The sequence below is a fragment of the Dermatophagoides pteronyssinus genome, unplaced genomic scaffold, assembly GCF_027571235.1.
Source record: "Dermatophagoides pteronyssinus isolate colony J.1.1.1.1 unplaced genomic scaffold, Derpt_VIB-CSIC_2022.12 sq0010, whole genome shotgun sequence".
In the NCBI taxonomy this organism is placed as follows: domain Eukaryota; kingdom Metazoa; phylum Arthropoda; class Arachnida; order Sarcoptiformes; family Pyroglyphidae; genus Dermatophagoides; species Dermatophagoides pteronyssinus.
The window spans coordinates 1,272,530-1,293,820 of record NW_027461534.1 but is presented as its reverse complement, the minus strand read 5'-3'; the positions used below and the strand labels follow the sequence as shown (position 1 = coordinate 1,293,820).

The 21,291-nt window shown below is 26.5% G+C and overlaps 4 protein-coding genes across 4 annotated transcripts; 2 read left to right on the top strand and 2 right to left on the bottom strand.

The window, feature by feature from the left end:
• Window positions 1–9,061: 9,061 nt before the first annotated feature.
• LOC113790579 (uncharacterized) lies at window positions 9,062–11,558 on the top strand. The gene is made up of 2 exons (XM_027340265.2): window positions 9,062–10,502; window positions 10,578–11,558. Exons 1-2 carry the CDS (start codon window positions 9,832–9,834, stop codon window positions 10,720–10,722), a joined length of 816 nt encoding a protein of 271 aa, XP_027196066.2. The 5' UTR covers window positions 9,062–9,831; the 3' UTR covers window positions 10,723–11,558.
• Window positions 11,559–12,328: 770 nt separating this feature from the next.
• LOC113790533 (uncharacterized) lies at window positions 12,329–14,040 on the top strand. Its single transcript, XM_027340213.2, has one exon. It carries the CDS (start codon window positions 12,352–12,354, stop codon window positions 14,002–14,004), a length of 1,653 nt encoding a protein of 550 aa, XP_027196014.2. The 5' UTR covers window positions 12,329–12,351; the 3' UTR covers window positions 14,005–14,040.
• Window positions 14,041–14,051: 11 nt separating this feature from the next.
• Window positions 14,052–16,439, bottom strand: LOC113790597 (uncharacterized). The gene is made up of 2 exons (XM_027340286.2): window positions 15,493–16,439; window positions 14,052–15,436 (listed from the first exon to the last, which is right to left on the bottom strand). The coding sequence occupies exons 1-2, from the start codon at window positions 16,364–16,366 to the stop codon at window positions 14,082–14,084; spliced, it is 2,229 nt and encodes a 742-aa protein (XP_027196087.2). The 5' UTR covers window positions 16,367–16,439; the 3' UTR covers window positions 14,052–14,081.
• Window positions 16,440–16,883: 444 nt separating this feature from the next.
• LOC113790530 (uncharacterized) lies at window positions 16,884–19,708 on the bottom strand. Its single transcript, XM_027340209.2, has 4 exons — window positions 19,380–19,708; window positions 19,230–19,296; window positions 19,072–19,155; window positions 16,884–18,996 (listed from the first exon to the last, which is right to left on the bottom strand). The coding sequence occupies exons 1-4, from the start codon at window positions 19,447–19,449 to the stop codon at window positions 17,901–17,903; spliced, it is 1,317 nt and encodes a 438-aa protein (XP_027196010.2). The 5' UTR covers window positions 19,450–19,708; the 3' UTR covers window positions 16,884–17,900.
• Window positions 19,709–21,291: the final 1,583 nt, after the last annotated feature.

The window sequence follows — 21,291 nt, the reverse complement described above, 5'->3', positions numbered from 1 at the left end:
TTACGGTAGATTTTATTTGGTCAAAACATTTTTTTTACTTGTGAATTTAGCTTATGGATCGGGCGATAATTTTGGAAATAAAAAAAAACAGATTAGAATTGACAAAACAAAACCAATTTATATTTATTTGTTTTGTTTCATATTTTTGATTCATTTAAAATGATTATGTAAACTGAAATTGAATTTTCATTGGGACAAAAACGAAAAATTTAATGCATTTTTTGAAAAAAAACAAGGTAAATAAGTTTCTTATTCAATAAATGTCACGAAATAAAACGATGATAGAGAACAAATTTCGATTTTTTCTTCTTGCTTGATTCACTTGACAACATATAGATGAAAAATTTTCCAAAATTCAAAATCAAAAACTATTCTATTCATAAAGGAGGGAAAAAATTCAGATCATTATTTGAAAAAAGAAAAAGATCATCTGCATTTGATCAAAGGCAAAACAAAAAAAACAACATAGAATCCAAATAAATTGTCGTTGTCAATGTTGCGTGAACAGAAAAAACTTTTTGGCCTTCGAAATTTTATATTATTCTCGGCACATTTATTTTTCGGATACATTTATATTTCTTTGCTGACAACTTTGATCCCTAATAATAATAATAATTGGCAATTTATTTAATTTTTTTTCTTTTGAAATTTTCAATGATCAAAAAACAAAACATATCATTGGGCTAAAATAATAGATTTCAATCCGGTTCACAATGAAGAAGAAGAAAGTAAAATTTTACATTGAAAACATACGGAAAGAGCTTAGCTCAGCTTAGTTTTTTTTTGTTGTCTAAATTCCGGACATTAACTAAGTCAGGTTAGTTATCTTGTTTCAGCTACGTAATGTTGTTTTGTTGAAAGAATTTTGAAAATTTTCCGTCAGTCATGTGTGTGTGTGTTACACTTTTATAACCTAATTATAACTTATATTATAGTTATGATTATCCAACAAAATTTGACCAAACTTAAATTGATTCATTATCATTAGTTTTTTATTAGAGTTATTTTCAACCATAAAGAAATTGATAAGAAAATTTTTTCGTTTTGTTTAAAATTAAATGGATATTTATTTATTCTTCAGTTCAAGTTACTTGAAACAGAAAAAATCAACAAAAACAAAATTCATTATCATCTGTTTTGGAAAATTGTAAACAAAGTTATCATTTATTTATTTTTTGAAATATTCCTTAAAAATCTTAATCGAAAACAAAATAATAAGATTTGAAAATGAAAACTGAATCAAAAGGGAAATGAAATCATAGATTTTTGTCATATCTAACAAAGTTTTCAAAAAAGATACGAAAAAATACAATCTAATGAATGTTGACCAAAAAAATTGTTGATAATAGTTAATGATGATGATCACACACACACAAACAGAAAAAAAGATGGAAAATATTTCATTACCTGAAATTGTTAATTCAGTCAAATAGTTAGATCATGTTGATAATGATGTAATAACAGTTGCTTAGGTAAACTAAATGTCCTGTCATTAATTGTTGAAAAAAATGCCTTACCGTTTTTCTCTGGAATATTTTATCATTAAATAATGTCTTAATGACATGCAGATATATAAAATAGAAACGAAAAACAAGAATCTTTTTTTTACTTTTAGATTTCTTGAAATTTTTTATTTTCCGATTCAGTTTTTTTTTGTTCCTTCCTGATTAACGTAAATGACATATCAGGAAAGAAAGAACGAGAATCCTGACCGGATGAGTTTGTAATGATAAAATGAATAATAAATAATAACAAGAGAAATAGAAAATCGAGCAAAGAATTATGATGAGAATATTGAGATAGAAAAAACTAAATACCGTTTCTATAGAACATTTCATTTATTCTGAAAAGAATCTAATTTAAATTTCTGGGAAATTTCTTTTTTTTGAATAGCTAAGAAAACTAAACCGGAAAAATTCTCGGCCAATATATTTTATATTTTATTTTTTCAATTTGTCATTGTTAACCATGTCATATATTAACATAAATGAATGTAAGTTTTCCATTACTTCATATTCATTTCATTCAAATTAATATTATAGAATCATTCAATGATCAGTGATTTTTTCTTCAATATACAAAATTTTCACTCTTTTCTCATTTAAATTTTACATAGATAAATTCAAATATTTACTTAATCTTGTTTGGTATACCTAAAAAAGGATGTGCAATAATAATGGTAAAAATAAAAATTGTTGATGACAAAATGGGAAAAAATTTGTTACTCATTATAGATGACATTATGCTTTTTCTATAATTTTTCTTCCTCGAATTCATCATTTCATTTTCTTGACAAAAAAAAACAAAATTTGTAACATTATCAACTTTGGGAAAACAATAATAATGAAAAAAAATGAAAATTCTCTTCACATTCAGATGATAATTTTGATTCGAAATTTTATTCACCCAAATCAAACAATAAATAGATGATAAAAAAAAGAAAATTTCAGATATCTAATTTCAATGTTAAAGTCTTGGAACGAAAAAAAACATTGAAGAAAATAACGATTACACAAAAACATGAATATCTGTTTTCATGTTTCATTTTAGTAGGAAAAAAAATGTCAAGAGTTAAGTAATTTTATACGACATAAAAAACATCTGTTCAAAATTAAATTTCAAGAATTTTTAATTATTCTCTTCGGAATCTTTTTCTGTGATGAAAGAGGTGGAAAAAAATCGATTGATTGTTTTTTCAATCGTAACATTCATCAAATATATGCCTGGCTATCAGAATTATTCAGTAAATTATTATTGATTAATTTTATATTTTCGTGTACATCGAATGATTGATAATGCGAATCTGGGCAACAAAACACAGAAAAAATTTGATTACAGAATATATTCAAATTTCAAACATAGTGACTATGTCAACTTGCATGAATGACAATTTGATCTATGATGAAAAATTTTTTTTGATTGATTACCCAATATATACAGTACATTGGCAATGATAATAATGAAAAGAAACATATTCAATATTGGTGAAAAAAAAACGAAACAAAATGTCGTAACCTTTTTTTTGTTCATCTATGAAAAAAAACAACGAGGATAGATGGATAGATAAATAGTGTATCGGCAAAATAAAAAAGAAAAGAAAATTGAATCGAATCAATAAACAATAATAATGGAACCTGATGATACACAACAAAAAAAAATGTACAGAAAAGATGAAATTTTCGTGTACTCGAAACAAAATTGTTTCGACGGAGAAAAAAAACTGTCATTTATTTTCCGAAAAATTTCACCCATTCATTCATTGTTTTTTCATCTTAAATGTACAATAATAATAAAAAAACAAAAGACAAATTTTCCCTTTCAAATTTTGATGATGAACCAAAATTTGGAACAGCTCAATACAAACAGATTCAATACAACAGGCAATGAACAAACAAAAAAGTACATGATAGAATATTCAATGAATTAGCCAGTGTATGTATGTTATCATCATTCGAAAAATTCAGGTTAACATCATCATCATTATGAATTTCTTATGACAATATTTTATCGAGTGTAAAAAAAAATTAGATACACAAAAAAACGATCCCCAAAAGATTATCATTTTGAGAAAACGAAAAAAAAAAAATCTAATTAATGAAAAAGTTCATTCATTCATTCATTCATTCATTATCATCAAAAATTACTAATTACAATAAAATTATAAAGAAAAAGAAAACGATATATTTCCAAGGACAAACAAAGAAAATTTCCTTTTCTTCACAATATTTTCCATTAACAATTTTTCAAACAAAAAATTCTACACAGACAGACAGACACTTGTAAAGAAAGAATTTTTTTTCCAATCAATTAATTTCATTTTTTGTTTGTTTGTTTTTGATTGATTTTGATTTCATTATTCGATTGATATTTCAATGATACAAAATAAATAAACTAAAGTAAATCAATGGAAATGAATGTCAAACATTACCAACAACGAGAAAAAAAACACATTTGTTACGAATATTTCCTCTTGTTAACTTTTCATTACCAAGCAACAAAAAAAAATTTATTTGATTTATCAATTTGACATTTTTTTCTCTCTCTTTTTTACTATTTTAATTTGTTTCTATTTTATCAAAATGGATTATTATTACTTGTGATTCGAATTCTTTTTATTTATTCATTGCAGTTATGTAAAAGTCAAGTTAAACAAATTTGTAAAAATGTTATACATTTTCGCATAATTTTATTGTTATTATCTTTGTTTCTTTGTTGAATCATTCAATTTCTTTTTACGCAAATTGTTTATACATTTGGCAGTTTATCTTTTTGTTAAATATTAAAATAAGCAAATAAGTAAAAATTCATTTTTTTCTAAATATAAAAACACAATGTCCTGATGGACTGTTTCAATAACATGTTATAACATTTATCTGTTATTGTATTTTTTTTAAGTGAAAAATAAATAAAACCTTTAATTTTGTAGGTTGGCGCAATTTTTTCCTCTTAATTATTGATTATAATATTTTTTATAATTGTTCATAATAAAATACTAAAAATATGTTTTTATTTTTGAATGAATAGATCTATTTATAACATGTTTTCAATGATCATCATTTAATTTGCCTGGACCAAAATATAAAAACTGGATTGGCTAATAATAAAGATAATTCAATTGAATTTGGGTGGAAAAAACTTCAGAAAAAAGCAATATTCTGAACAAATAAATGGCGAATAAAACGCCCAATAACAAACACAAAAAATCGAAATTGAATTGAAGAATTGAATTGAAAAAAAATATCCATTCATAAATCCTAAAGCAATATTTTCCATTGATTTATTGATTGCAAAATTCAAAATATTAAAAATAAAATGAAATAAAAAAAAGAAAACAAAACTACAATCCTTTGGAAAAAAAATTTTTGTTTGAATTGCCCAAAGCATCATATATAATCCATTCATCATTTGATTAGTTGAAAAATAAAGAATAATTTCAATCAATGAATGGTACACAAAATTGTGGGCTAAACAAAATTATAAACAGGTTCAATTGGTTGATCATAATTTCATTCATATTTATCTTTTTTTTTTGAAAATTTTAAAAGAGGACCATTTGTTTCCAGAGAATTTCTAACAAATAGAAACAAAAACGATAAAAAAATCTATATTCCAAACACGTCATAAAACTTGTTTTTCGGTTTTGTTTTCATTTTGTTACGTAATTCTTTAGTTGGTTGTTGATCTGTGGTTTTTTGTATACGTAAAACATTTGATCAACAAAAAAAAACATTTAAATTTTAGCAACCGGATCCGGTATGCATATACACATGCATTGTCATTGTTTTATTAATTTTTTATTATTTAACCTGACAGAAATGATTATACATTTAAAGAAGAAAAAAACATTTGAAAAACAAAAATCATACAGGTAAAACTTGGAATTTGATTTATGATCAATTAATCGATCGATTGATGACATTTTTTTTATTGTATCTGTAGGCGTGTTTGTTTACATATGTTTGGTTGCTAGTGTTTGTGTTGTTTGTTGAAATTCTGTATGAATCGTTTAATAAAAATGTCAAATTTAATTGTCAAAAAATGTATATGAACACGTATTACAAATGAAAGTTTGTTTACTTTTTTTAATGTCAATATTTTTTACTGTGTTACTGGGGAAATTTTTTCAATCTGAATAAAGCGCGAATATCATGGATCCATTAGAGATGTTATCGATCAGATTGAACATAATTTTCAAACGATGATTTTCCAATTGTGATTAGTCAAAAGGTAAGAATCGACAAAAAAAACCATAATCTTTATTTTGTGTATTGAGCAATGATAAAATTTACATTGAATTTTGTTCCAAAAAAAAACAATGTAAATAAAAAAATCAATGAAAATTGAAACAAAAGAAAAAATATAACTTTTATATGCTCCAGTCGAAATCAAAAAATGGGAAAAGTAATTTAGTTCGTAAAAAATGAATAATAAATGAAGAAATAAAATTTATTGCTTTATATCAAATTTTCACTTTCTATTTCATTTTTTTCATATTTTTTTTGGTGTTACTGTGCATTCGATCGTTTTATGGTTGAAAAATTCTGGGTTTTTTTCTTCGTTTGAAAATAACATTTTTTCTCTGTTATTCAGGAGAAAAAAAATGAAAAATTTGTCATCATTTCTTTTGTTGAAAAGGAAACTAAATAGATTCGATCGTGGAAAGCAAAAAAATCAATATATTCACTAGCCGGAAATTATAATTTCGTCAAGAAAAAAGTTCAAGTCATTTTTTAAAGTTATTTTTTTCGAAAAAAATATATATTGCCTTTGCGTACCCAAATAAAGGTACATGTAGCTTTAAGGAAAAAGAAAGTGATGAAGTTTTTAGTTATTTTTTTTCATTAACTCATTCATTCTCATTAATTCTTGAAATTAATTAATTTTTCTTTTCATCACCATCATCATCCTTGTGTTTATTCAATGTTATTTGACGGTTATGGAAAAGAAAAAAGAAACAAAAAATCAAAATAAAGACAAATTTGGTAGTTCATTCATCGATTTTTGTTGTTGTTTGGTTGGTTGGTACCAAGTTATGTTTTGGCTTTTTTTTCGTGTAAGAACAAAATTGATTGATTTATTCATTCAACGAAGAAAGAAAAATAAGAATTTCTCTTGAGAGATTTTTTTTATTTCAATAAAAAAAAACGATAGAACATGAAATTCGAAAATCGCTTTCGGAAAATTCTGGGCTTTTTCTTCGATATTCCGTGTGTGATGATAAGATTGGGAAAATAAGAAAAATATTTTTTTTTTTAAATGAAAAACGAAAGAAAAGAAGTTTCCAGAAAATGGAAAATGAAAAAGATTGCAAAAAAAACATTTCTGTTTGTTTATTCCGATAATCATTATCAAAGGTTGTGTATAGGAGATAGAAAAATGAATATATAAATAAAATGATAAAATCGATAATGATTCAAAGTTTGACAATTCAATTATTGTCTTCAATTCGTTTAATAGTTTTGGTCAATTATTTATTTCTTTTTTCCAATCATTATCATCATAATTTAATGATAATGATGTTCGAATATAACGATCATAAATTGGATCAAAGTTTTTTTCACATTCAAACAAAAAAAACAATAATATTGATAATCATCATTCAACAATAGTGGTTTAAAGAATAAATATCGATTATTATGACGTATGATGATTGTTGTCGGTTGTGGGATAACAATCCTATAATGGTAACATTGACAATCATTTTTTTCCCTACTTTTTTTTAACATAGTAATAATAAATGCAACATAATAATAAGGTATGGCAGAAACAAAAAAAAGTGTAGAACAAAAAAAATGACTAGAGCAAATAGAATAGGAATGGAATGATTGAGAAAAAGTTGGAAACAAAAATCGAACAAGAATCTGGGCTCCAAAGTCAAATGGTATGATTTTTATTTCTTCTTCTTGTCTTCTTAGTTTTTCTTTCCAAATAAAAATTCATTAGACACCTATGGTTTTTCATTGTTTTTGAATCATTGGCAGGTATGTCATGGAAAAAAACAAAGAATGTAAAAAGACAATAACCTAAATCGATAAAATATTTCGAAAATGAATTGAGGGAAACACAAAAAAAAAGAATTGAATCGAATTTTTTTGGTAAGAAAGAGATAGGGAGAAACTGATGAAATGAATATATGAACATGACAAAACCAGAAGCATGTATAACGCCCAAGTAAATCAAAGGAAAAACATCAGAAAATAATGATTAGAAATCATCTTCTGACATTATCATTGTTACAATATTATAATGATGTTGACAAATTGAGAGGTGTGAGAAAATAAATGTCAAATTTCAATTAACATTTGATAATGTTGATGATTTTTATCATCATTATCAAATTTTGATGACATTATAGATAAAACAAAGACCGAGTAGAGTGAGATAGGCAAAAAAAAGAAAAGAATTCCATATAACAGAATTTGTTATATGAAAAACAACCATAATTAATTTGTAAACCATAATGAAGAAAAAAAATTACTATGGAGCAAAAGCGGAAAAGTCATTTAAACAAAATGATAAATCAATGAATGAATGAATGATGAGCGAAAAAAAAATCAATTCATCATGAATGACAAAATAACCTAAATAACCAGAATAATTATGATTGCAAAATAACAAGTGCAAAAAAGGGTTTTGGATTCGAGTTTTGAATCATGTTTTTTTCCGCCTAATGACAGAACAAATTAATTATTTTTTTTACACAACTAACCACATTTTGATGAATTTTTATTGTAATTTGTAAATGAATAACATCATTATAATTTTTTTTTGTTATATTTTCGAATGATAATTGATTTCTGCTTTCTCTCGCGAAAATAATTAGATCATTGTATGTATAGTGTGTGATCAGAGAAATGGAAATTGGAAAAAAAAATCAGTAATTTATAAATCTAAATTGAATGGAATATGGTTATTTTGAATATAACATAAATCATCGTTTCCAAATAAAATGAATGAACAATCAAATTTCTTTAATCTTCAAAAAAACAAAAACAAAATGGTATTTCAAACAATTATAAATCAATCAACGATAATCGAATTTCAATTTCCTTTTCTTTAAAAGAAACGAAAATTTCATTTTCATTTCCTTTTTTTCCAATCCAATTGAGAGTGAAAAAAAACTATGACAACTAAAAAATAATGATTATAATAACAGCTAGAAAATTGAAATCAAAAATTTTTTTCAAAACACTTCACAAATGTGAATTTCAAATGAATAAAAATATCGATTTGAAATTAATAGATTTTTTTTCTTTATCACTTATAATAATGACCATCCAAATAGGCATGTCCATTATTATTATTATGTGTATGGCACATCTACATTGGTTTTCTTTTTTTTTCCCAATACTTTCTCATCATCATCCAGGAATGATGATTCTTATTTCAATTGCGCTGATGCAAATCTCTATTCTATCGTATAGAGTTTTTATTGTAAAAACATTATATATTTTTATATAAGTGTATTCTTTATGACAGACAGGAGAATGTAGAGAAAAAAAAATAGCTAGAAAGAATAACTAAGCCGCCCAACCAGTGTCTGCGTATATGTCTATAAGTAACTAGGTATACAAACATACAGCGGTAACGATAACGACGATGATGATGAGTAAATAAAGAATTTCAAATACCCGATATTGTTTTCCAGCGAAAAAAAAAACTCTAAAAGACTAAAAAAAAGAAGCAGAATGCTTTCCATCATATACCAAGTCAATAGAATCAGAAAGATAAAAACACCACCACCAACAACAATAATAACAAAAATTTCATTCTTAATTCTGTCATAGAGTTGATTGTTATATAACCAGTGTAACAAGCAAATATTGCAAAGCACAATAATTCAAAATCAAGAGTTTTTTGGATTCTCAAAATTCTTCTTTTTTTTCTTATTATCGTTGTTACGTCTTATTTTATTTGATAAAACGAATTTCGTTTCTGATCAACATTGAAAATCAAATCATTCACAAAAAACATAGAGAGAAGAAACATAAATCCCATTGGTCATTATTATTGAAACAATCATTACAATAGACAGCGACAACAATAATAATAATAATCAAAACAAATTTCCAAAATTCAAATTATTTTTCCAATAAAATCCATCTGAGAATTTTCTTCACATCATTATCATTATTTGAAGAAATTTTATAAATTCTGTGATTTTGTATTTATGTGTGCAAAAGATATATAATTTTGAAAGACTATTAAGTGATTATCAACAAAAAAAATTGACATTTAACGTATGAAATCATAATAATCAAATCTGACTTGTGTTTTTTTTTGAAAAAAAGTTATAATTAACAATAATAATAACAAAGCAATAAAATAATAATGCTACCAAAATCAAATCAATCAATAATGATGGCTAATATTGTACGAAAAATGTCAACATTTGTAAAAAATGATTCATCATCAATGATTATGATTAATTTTTTAATGATTATTATGGTAATATTATTACCGGTAACACAACAAGCAACAATTGATACGAAAAAAAGTTCATCATCATCATCAATTTCCGATCAATCAGTAGTTGATAGTGGATCATCGTCATTATCATCATCAAAATCATTACCATTGATCGATTCGAATGGTAATGAATTTGATTTTGTTGAACCAACATTTGTTGATTGGCATAAACGTGCAAGTGGATTTTTACCGATGCGTGGCCGTAAATCAGCCGAATCAAATCAATATATTAATAATAATAATGATATTATTGATAATTATGCATCATTAAATGGTTATGGTAATGGAATAATGGATCAATCAATGATGATTCAACCGAATAGTGAAGAATTAGAATTATTGAATCTATTGGAAAAACGTAATCGTATTAATTCATTTATGCCAATGCGTGGCCGTAAATCAGTTGATTATTATTATAATCAACAAAATCCTTTTGTACCACCACCAGCAAGATCAAATTATTATAGAAGTTTTGATGGTTTTGGAAATAGCGATAACATACAATTATTACCAACACAGCTAACATCAAAATTGTAAGTTATAAATGAAAAAAAATTATAGAAATTCATAATTTTTGCTTTAAATTTCTTTTTTGAAAAAAATAACAGTATGAAATCAGGAAGAATGATTACAGGAACTAATGGTGCTGGTGTCGGTGGTGGTGGTGGTGGTGGTAGTGTCAGCAATCTCTATCATCAAAACGATCAAAAACGTGGAAAAGGTGTTGCATTTTTCGGTTCGCGTGGTAAATAAGTATTTTCAATCTAAAATGAACAAAACAAAAAAAAATATCAATCGATTTTCAAACATAACAAAAAAAATCAATAGATCATCATAATTCATTCCACAAATAAAAATTATCCTTTATCATACACTCTTCCTCATACACGCCTCTTCCCCATACCTTACCAACAGCAAAAAAAAACACTTCCACATTAAATGTTACGCAAACAGATACAAAACCGAACATCTTTGATATTTAGAAAACAATCTTTGATTTAAAAAAAAGATTGATTTATTTTAAACATTTTCCAATACTGAACACCGGCTTTTTTTTGATAACCAACACAATATGATTAGATCACAATATTAACAAAAACGACCTTTTATAAAAAAAAGAATTATGTAATTTGATTATTAATTGATCAATTGATTGATTGAAAATTGATGATATTCAATAATAATAATTATCTTTAGTTTTTTTTTGTAATATTCCTTATAATAATTTGATATCATTCATTCATTCAATCTTTAAATGAAAAAAAAAACATTGCAAAAAAAAAGCCTGATCCACGAAGAAAAAATCCAAACACAGATACAAATTATACAACTATACAACACCCCATTCACCAAAATCAAACTATTTTCACATGTGGTTAGCTAAAAATGCTGTCATAATAATCATTATTATCATCATTATCATCATCAACATCAACAACAACATTATTATCATTCAAAACAGATTATTATTACATTATATAAATTGATTATTGTTGTTTATTATTTTATCAATTTGTTAGCGACAATGAAATAATTTTTAAAAAAAACACACATCAAAATAAAATAAAATTTATCAGACCAGCAAAAAATATTCCATTAATTTATTTGAAAATGAATGAAAATGGTGGTTATTTTTTCAACGAACAAACGTTCGATGGTTGATCTATCAATTGAAATTAAAAAAAGAAAAATAATAACAAAATTGATTTTTTTTTACTTTCATTCTTACGTTTAGAAAAAAGCTCTCCATTTAGATTGGTTCTAATTCAATTTTCTTTTTTGTAAATACAAACATTTTATCAAGTTTTCATATTTCTGGGTTATATTATATGTGTGCGTGTGTACAGGTTTTGATGATTTTCAATTAATCTAGGTCGAAACAATTATTCATTTCGTTGTTTGTTTTATTTTTATTTTTGTTGTACGAAAAATTGGATCATCATTTTTAGATTTAACCTTGAAGTTGTTTTTGTTTTTGTTTTGTTTCGTTTCATTGAAAGGAAATCGAAAATAATAAAAAAAAACTATTTGAATTCCATATAAATTTTGTTTCTCATAATTTTATTACCTGAAAAATTTCGCAAAAAAATTGAAAAAAAATAAAATAAAATCTTTTTTTCTGAAGAATTTGGGTCACTCATATTTGTTTGGCTATCTTTCTGATTTGAATATTAGATGAAACAAAACAGAAACCAAAAAAAAAAAAAAAAATTTATGATCAAACTTCCTGAACAATAAAAATTTGCATTTGTTTATCTGTTAACTTTGTTTCTATGATGGAAAAAATTATAAAACTATTAAATGGATTGATGTATCAATCTTTGTTATTCATTTGTTATTGTTATTCAAATCTTCCTTGTTCAAATTAAAATCAAATCGATAATGATGAAATCATTATACATTATTTCATTGATTTTAATGTTCATATCGATGATTATTGATGCAATTGATTTCGATAATTATCAACGATTATTTCGAAATGAAATTTTATCATCCAATTTAAATCGATCACAGATAATAGAAAATGCAATTCAATCACCAACATATTTTCATTATAATGATATTTGGTCATTGACTACAAGTGAAGGAAAATGTAATGGATCACAATTCGGTACCGTACCAGATCCAAATGATTGTCGACGTTATTATCTTTGTTCAATGGATTATGCATATGAACGTCATTGTCCATCATTAACATTGTTTGATTATCAACAAAAACAATGTGTCTTTTATTCAAATGCAGAATGTTTTTCAAATGAAGAATTTATTTGTCCACGAAAATTTGCTCTTTATCGGCATCAACAAAAATGTGATCGTTATTGGATCTGTGTGAATGGTAAAGCAAAGATAAAATATTGTACATTGGGTCAAAAATTTGATGTTCATACGAATCGATGTCGAATAGCATCATGGGCACATTGTACGGAACAGTCAAACAATAATGAATCAATGTCGACTACAACAGAATCATCAACACCAACCATAGAATCGAATAATACGTTAGAATCATCAACGATAATTGAAAATGATGAAAATTTTACGATGACACTTACGCCATCTAGTTCGGATAATCCAAAAACTACCGTATCAATAATCGTGACAACTTCGATGATTCCTACGGATCAGAATAATCAGAATTCATCAATTATGACTACTTCGACCGCAAATAATACATCGATGACAGCTACAAATACAACTACGACGACTACTACAATAATTATCACTTCATCAGCAACTACCACAACAAATATCAACTCCAATCAAAATGTTGAAAATTTACGGTCGACAACAATATTGCCTGAAAATCTTCCAGAGGATATAACAACCACAGTTCCAATAACAACCGCAGTTCCAATAACAACCGCAGTTCCAATAACAGCCGCAGTTCCAATAACAACCGCAGTTCCAATAACAGCCGCAGTTCCGATAACAAGCGCAGTTCCGATAACAAGCGCAGTTCCAATAACAGCCGCAGTTCCGATAACAGCCACTGTTTCAACAACAGCCGCAGTTCCTATAACAACAACACTATCATCCACCGATGAATCAGTAAATTCATCATCAACAAATGCTATGAGACCATTACAAGAAAATGAAAATGTTACATTGCCATCACTTGACATTACAACTTCACCAACATTTGGACAGGAGTTGGTAACAAACGATACTGATGATTCACAACCTTTATTACCGATCCAATCAAATGCAACTGATTCACAAGAACAAGGCTTAGCAAAACCATCCGGTGGTCTTAAAACACGATTGATCAAAACGAAAACATTTATTCGTTCACCAGTTACCAGATCAAAAACGATTGTACGAAAAAAACAGAAACCAAAACCAAAAGTAAAGAAAAATGTTGCTAAAAAAGAAAATAATTCAATTATGACATCCAAATTCAAAATGACAACAACATCAATGATTCCAACAATGAAAGCAAAATCGGAATCAAACAAATTGTCTTCCTATAAATCATTGGTTTCATCATCGACACCATGTGATGATTATGATGGTAATGTCGGCACATTGAATTAAAATATTGATTATTTGGAAATTAAATAAAATTTAATCAAAATTAATTATTCATTATCAATAAAAAAAAATAATAATTTTCAAAGATAATTTGGAATCTGTATATGTTGTGATTTTGGCTGTAGATTACAATATCCATGGATATTCATAGGCTGTTGTGAATTTATTTTGATTATCATATCATTATTTTCATATTCCCAATTATTGTAGACAAAATTTTTCTGTTCATCGTTTTGATGTGTGGTCAATATCCATGCCTGTTGTGGAATCAATATTGTTTGTTCAGTTTGAATAGAATGATTATCAACATCCTCATCATAATCTTTAACTTGTTCTTTGATCAATGTTTCAATCATATTTGAATCGATTTCCTGTTTATTTTCCTGTGATGAATTTTTTCCAAAATTTATCAATGATAAAATCTCATCATTATTGTTGTTGTTGTTGTTTTTCTTATTGTTTAAAATTTTATCTCCATTATTGATTGAATTTTTCATAAATTGTTTGGATGATCGTAATTTTTGTACCATAAAAATTGAAATGATAATTATTGCTATTATCATGACCATAGATAGCGAACAGGTTGCAATAAATATGCATGGATGTTCGTTCGAAATCATTTTAATCATACGAGTGAAACGTATAAACCATAGATTTTGTCGTTGTAAATGTGATTTAATATTATCGGCAAACGAAAATTGAAATAGCGATTCTGAATTCAAAGGACTTTTTTCGATTAAAACTCCTGTATCATTAACTATTAACTTGGTTGTTGTTGTTAATGTTTTCGCTGTTGTTGTCGAAGATAATGTTGGAAAGGAATTTTTCTCTGTCAATTGTTGTTCGGTATAATTTGTTAATGTAGCCATTGTCGATGTTGTTGAAGGTTTGATTGTTGATGATGAAAATGTTGAAGGTATTGTTATATGAACCATTTTTGATGATAATTTTGGGATTTTTTTCATTTTGATAGTCTCTGGTTTTTTATTCTGAGATGTGCGATTAGAACTTTGCCAAAAATTTGGATCTGAAAAACTTAATTTCGAACCAATTCTGATCGGTTTCATTGTTGTGGTGGTGGTCGTCGTGGTAGTCGTCGTCGTGGTTGTAGTTTTTTCATCGTGATTATAATGTCCATAATCCGCACAATTTCTATCATAGCTATAACAAAGACATGAAAATCGATATCGGAATCCATTCGGTACACATAATTCAGAACAGAATGACTTTATTGGACATAATGGTTCAATTTGTCCGGCAGGTTGTGTGTAACTATGAATAAGACGAAATTCTTGATTTGCTGACAGATGATTTGACCAATCATTTAAATCAGCTAAATAATTTTGTTTTGTTGGTCGATCTTCAAGTATTTGATTAATGTAATCAATTTTATATGCAAATAATCCATTATATTTGAATTCAACAAAATATGGAACTAAAACATAAATAGATTCAATAATTAATTCTTACAGTGACAAAAAAATTACTTACAAATAATGTTAAAAGTTTTAACATAATTATTCTGTAAACGAAACATTCGAGTATGTTTTCGTATGGCATCCGGATCTTGATATTCTTCGGGTGGTTGTAATGATATTTCTCCTAATTGTCCATTTGTTACAAAATAAACAATATAATTTGCCTGATCAATTTGAACATCATATATAAATGTAGGACTTGTAAAAATAATAGCCATTTCTGTTCCATCTTGTCGTGCAATTTGTAAACGATTTTCATTCGAATCAGACCAATCAATTTCATGCCAAACAAGTGTTGATAAACCTGAACAGATTAATAATTTTTTAATTGTACGACGATATGATGAAAATAATAATGATGTTGGACGATTCATTGATACGGATAATGATGATGATGATTGTTCATTAGCAATCGATGTAAGAATAATATCGGATTGATCGGCAACCATATAAAGAAGATCATGTATCCAATCAATTGCCAATTGTGTGATTGTAAACCAACGATATTCTCCTTCCAATCGAATCGGATAATTAACATTTGTATTATTTATTTTCATACGATATAATCGATGTTGATCAGTAATAAACCAGATATCATTTTTTCTTAAATGAAAATCATATGCAATAATTTTTTCATTTTGATATTTTGATCGTATTATTGTTGTTACTGTAGGATTATTATTATTATTATTATTATCAACACATAATGGAAAAATAGCCAATTCTTCCGATGTTGATGTTAGCTGAACAAAATTGATATTATTTTTATAAATGTCACATAGATGTTTATTCATTACCATCGATAATGAATCGGTCAATGAAAATAATTGATAAATAATTAATATTAATGAAAATGATAAATTGAACAAAAATAATGATGAAGCCATAATTGAGAAATTGTCAAGCAAAAAAAAAAAGAAAAGATTCAATGACCATCACCAAAAAACAAATGAAATGTTTTTGAATTTTGACTGGCCAGAACCGAAAATTCATAATCATTTGTACAAAATCAGAAGGAAATGGACAATTTTTTTTTCTCATACCCACACATATAGTATTGATTTTTGTTTGTTTTTGGTTTTCAATCCTGTTCAAATCGATTGATTGATATATAAAGATCTGATTTGCGGAATTCATATTTTTTGCCCTCACTCTATTCTCGAAAGAAAAGGAAGTTTCAATTATAATTATTTATTCATTAACAACATCATTTTGAATAGGAACTTTCGAAATTGGTCATGGGAATTTTTTTTCTTTTACTTTAACCTCTTGCAGATTTAGATTAAAATCTCGTCACGGATCTGTCGGCTTTTGTTTTCTGTTTGTTTTTCATACAGTCAAAAAATATATTCATTCGAAATGAATATTTAAGCTAATTGGTTTGAAATTAAAAACAAATGCAAAGAAAAAGAAAAAAATCATTTAATTATTGGACAATTAAAAAAAGAAAAAAGAATATGAAATGGACATATGAAAAAATATGTGAAATGGAAGAAGAAAAAGTGGCAAAATTAATAAATGAAAAATTTTTTCAGATTTTTTTTTTGAAACATATTAATCAATGTCAATGGGTTAATGGAACTTTGATTAACAATTTGTTTGTTATAGCTGTAAATTTTTTTTTCAATTATTTTTAGATGAATAAATTTCATTTGATATTAATTAATTAATGAGAAAGTTAATTGTTTTGTTGAGTGTTATCATCATTAGAAAAAAAGTTATGACATAGATTATATAATGAATGAAATGTGATATTGGAAAAAAAATGTTATTTCATGTTATGAATAAAGATCATGGACAATAGAAATCCAATTTATATGTGAAAATATTTATTTATATTTTGTGTGTGTGCTTTTTCATATTTTCAAGCAATATGATAATTTGTTTGTTGTTTGTTGTTTTGTTGTTGTTGTCTAGATTTCCTAAGATTTAAAAAAATGAATGATGATGATGATGATTGATTGAAAAATGATGCATGAATGAATGAATTTTTTTTTTGAATAAAAAGGACGATCCTAATCTAATAATAACAAATAATGTATTTTATGACATTAAGAATATAAAATAAAGTTTGTGTATTTTGGATGGTTTTTTTTGTTTTACTGTATCAAAATCGGTTTCAACTTTGAAGGTAGTGGATTGGTAAAGTTTTTTTTTCATGTGAAAATGAAATAACGTTAAGAGAGAAAAAAAAATGAAAAAATAGAAAAATTGAAGAAAAAAAACGAAAAAAGGCACTGAAGATGATCAGTTTGGTAATGATAATCATGGTAAGTGTGAGTGTATGTTTGTTGGATTCAAGGATTTTCAGGATTTAAGGTCGAGGTTTGAGATTAGTTATTAGATTGATTGATAATTGTGTATTATGTAAATGTGTTCATATTTGTGAATATTCATTTAGAATTGAAATATTTTCCCACACTATTCATTCAATCCTAATGGTGAAAATGGATCGATTAATAATTTTTTCGTTCTTTCAAGATCCATTTTGGCTGATTTGGATCTTATTTTTTTACTTGAAAATGCTGATGATCGATCGTATGATGAATGCGGTTGTAATCGTAGAAAATCATTTGGTGATGAATGTATTGAACTCGTATGACTTGATGATGTTGAAGATGATGATGATACACCGGTTAAATGACTAGCGTTTGAATCGGATTCAATTGCCGTTGGTTGTACAGAAATTGTTCCATATGTGGATGATGATGTAGATGGTGATATTAGATTCGTTGTTGAACCACCATTAGTATCATTAAACATTTGATTTGTTGTATAATATCTTCCATTCGGTCCACTATAAACAGGTGCATATAATGGACTATTCATACTGCTTGATGGGTATTCCGATGCTGATGAATATGATTGACCATATGATGATGTTGGTGATTCAAAATAATAGCTATTTGTTGCCGCCGCTTTATATGGACCCATTGATGAATGTCCATGTGTTAATCCATTTTGATAATCATTATTTGATCTACCACCATTCGATCCAACATCGACTCCTTGTTGATTATCCATCATCATTGATTGTTGTTGTTGAACTGGATATGGTGTTGAATCATATGATTGTCGTTGATAACCAGCAGTCATTTGACCATTACCATTTGATCCGCCATTACCATTTGGATCATCATAATTCATTCCATAACTCTCTGATGATCCACTACCATCATTTCCGTTACCATAACCACCACCATATTTAGATGATGATGAATCTGAATCATAACTAGATGATGATCCATAATTTGATGAACTATCACTACTATAAGTACTACCACCACCACTACCATAACCAGAATCATGACTACCACCATATGATGATTTGCTATAACTTTTCATTGGATATGGTACCGGAACTGGTTTCATAATATATTGTCGTACAGGTACATAATGATGACGAAGTATATATTTATATACCGGTTTTGGTATATAATAAGGAACCGGTACTATTTGTTTGACAACATGAACTTGTTTTTTCTCCTCACAATTTCCTTGTCCGCCAACTAAAATCCTATAATTTTTTAAAGAATAAATTCATCATAAAATTTTTTGATAAATTATAAATGAATGCCAACAAAAAACAAACATTTGTTCACCGCCGCCTTTTTTTCCGCCACCACCACCTTTGATCAATGTTGGACTGCCACATTTTCCACCCGAAATCAATATCCTATTTAATATTTATTTTAAAAAGAAAATGTTAATTAAATTAATCAAATTAATCAATCAAAAAAAAACACTTACAAATTACCACCACCTTTTTTATTACCCTTTTTATCACCAGCCATTTTAATTAGAACAGGTCCGGATCCTGTTTATTTATTAATGACAAAACAATGATAATAATAAAATATGGAATGGAAAAATGCCAAAACGATAAAACACATTACTAACCTGCCGAAACAATTTCACTAATCAACATTAGGATGGCAAAATGTAGAATATTTGTTTTAAAATTATACATTTTTCCCGTTGATGGCTTCTAAGGCCTTTGAATTTTTTTGTTTGCTTTTTGAAAATTTAAGAAAACAAAAACAACAATTCACTTTCGGATAATTCAATGAATGAATTTAGAATGGCAAGAATTTTTGATTTGATGAATTATTGATGAAAATACATAACACAAAAGATACAATCGTCATACACTTGAAACAAACACACAACAAGAACAACAACAACAAAATAATTTGATAATTTCAAATCAAAATTCACCAGTGGAAAAAAACTTTCAATTCAACTCAAAATTATAGTTGCAAATCAAAACAAAACGAAACAAAAATTCATTCAATCGATGTTTATCGTTGAAATGATAGTCGACGATTGTACCATAATCAATATGGATCATGTCGTTTTTGAATTCTCGGTTGTTCATCTCACCCGATTCAAAATGTAAAAAAAAATTTCTCTTTCTTTTGGCATTAATAAATTGTTTTGTCGTTTTTTTTGTCAAGCATAAAAATAATCAACAATAATAATTAACCAGAGCAGAAATTTACCTTTTTATTTTTCGTTCACCCAATTCTCTTCAGTCTCTTTCCTCCTCTTAATGAACATTGTTTCCAAAAAAAAAAAAACAGTTTTTCGGATATTTAGACAAAATTGTCATTTGACAGCAAAAAAAAAAAGAAGAAAAAAACGTCATTCGAATAAGAAAAATTAGATTTACATAATGAAGACTGACGGTAATTATTGTCTATGATGATTATATTTGATTTGCAGAAAAAAAGATGATGATGATCATCATCATCGTTATCATTATCATATACAGTTGCGAGAAAAAAAAAGAGAAGCGCGACTATTCATTGATGCGAATCGAAAAAATTTTCGACTTCTTTTTTTTAACTGTTGTTGTTTGAAAATTGCTTATTATTTCAACAAAAATGATTGGTGATCATCATCATCATCATCATCATTGACATATAATTGATCCAAATCATAATCATCGATTATTTGAATCAATAAAAAAAATGAATGAATTATAATTGTTTCAACAACAACAGCGAAATCGGATCAAACAAGGCTCATTTTCACTCTCGCTATAATCTTATTGTTGTTTGTCGAATAAATGTTTATAAAACCAGGTGGATGAAGATGACAAAAAGAAGAAAAAAATTATCTTCTTTTTTTTTGTTGGAAATGAGACACACGCAATCGTAGCTAGAAATAGAAATTGCCTTAAACTATATGAAATGGAAAAAAAATTTATTTTTATATTTACGATGATCCAAAAGTAAAAGAGTTTAAATCCCCGGTGATATATTTGTTTGGAAAAAAAAGGAATAGATTTCTATTTCTTGTTAATGTTTTGTTTGTTTGTCATCATCATGGTGGTGGAAGAGGAAGATGAAGAGAAAAGACACATCAAAGTAAAATGATGTTGATGATCTCTACTTTGTATACTTTTCAAACTTTTCGATTTTTAACTAATTATTCGGTTGATCAATTTTATTTAATTATATTTAAAATAGTCAACAAAAATCATATTTTTCTTTTTGCTAAAACATTTTGCATATTTCATTTGGCACACGACAATATTTGAAAAAAAATATATTTTGATCATTATAACATTTTGATATCATCGATAATAAAATAACTCTAAATGATTTATTGACAAAAATGGTTTTGATTTTCAATTTGATTTCAGGTATCAATTTAATCAAAGATGACTGGTAATACTGGACAATCCAGACATATTCGATACATTCAGAACACACACACACACACAGTAAAATTTTTGTTTCATTTCCAACAAATTAAAAAAGAAAAAACTTGAAGATTATGATTGACAATTCGCGAACCATATTTT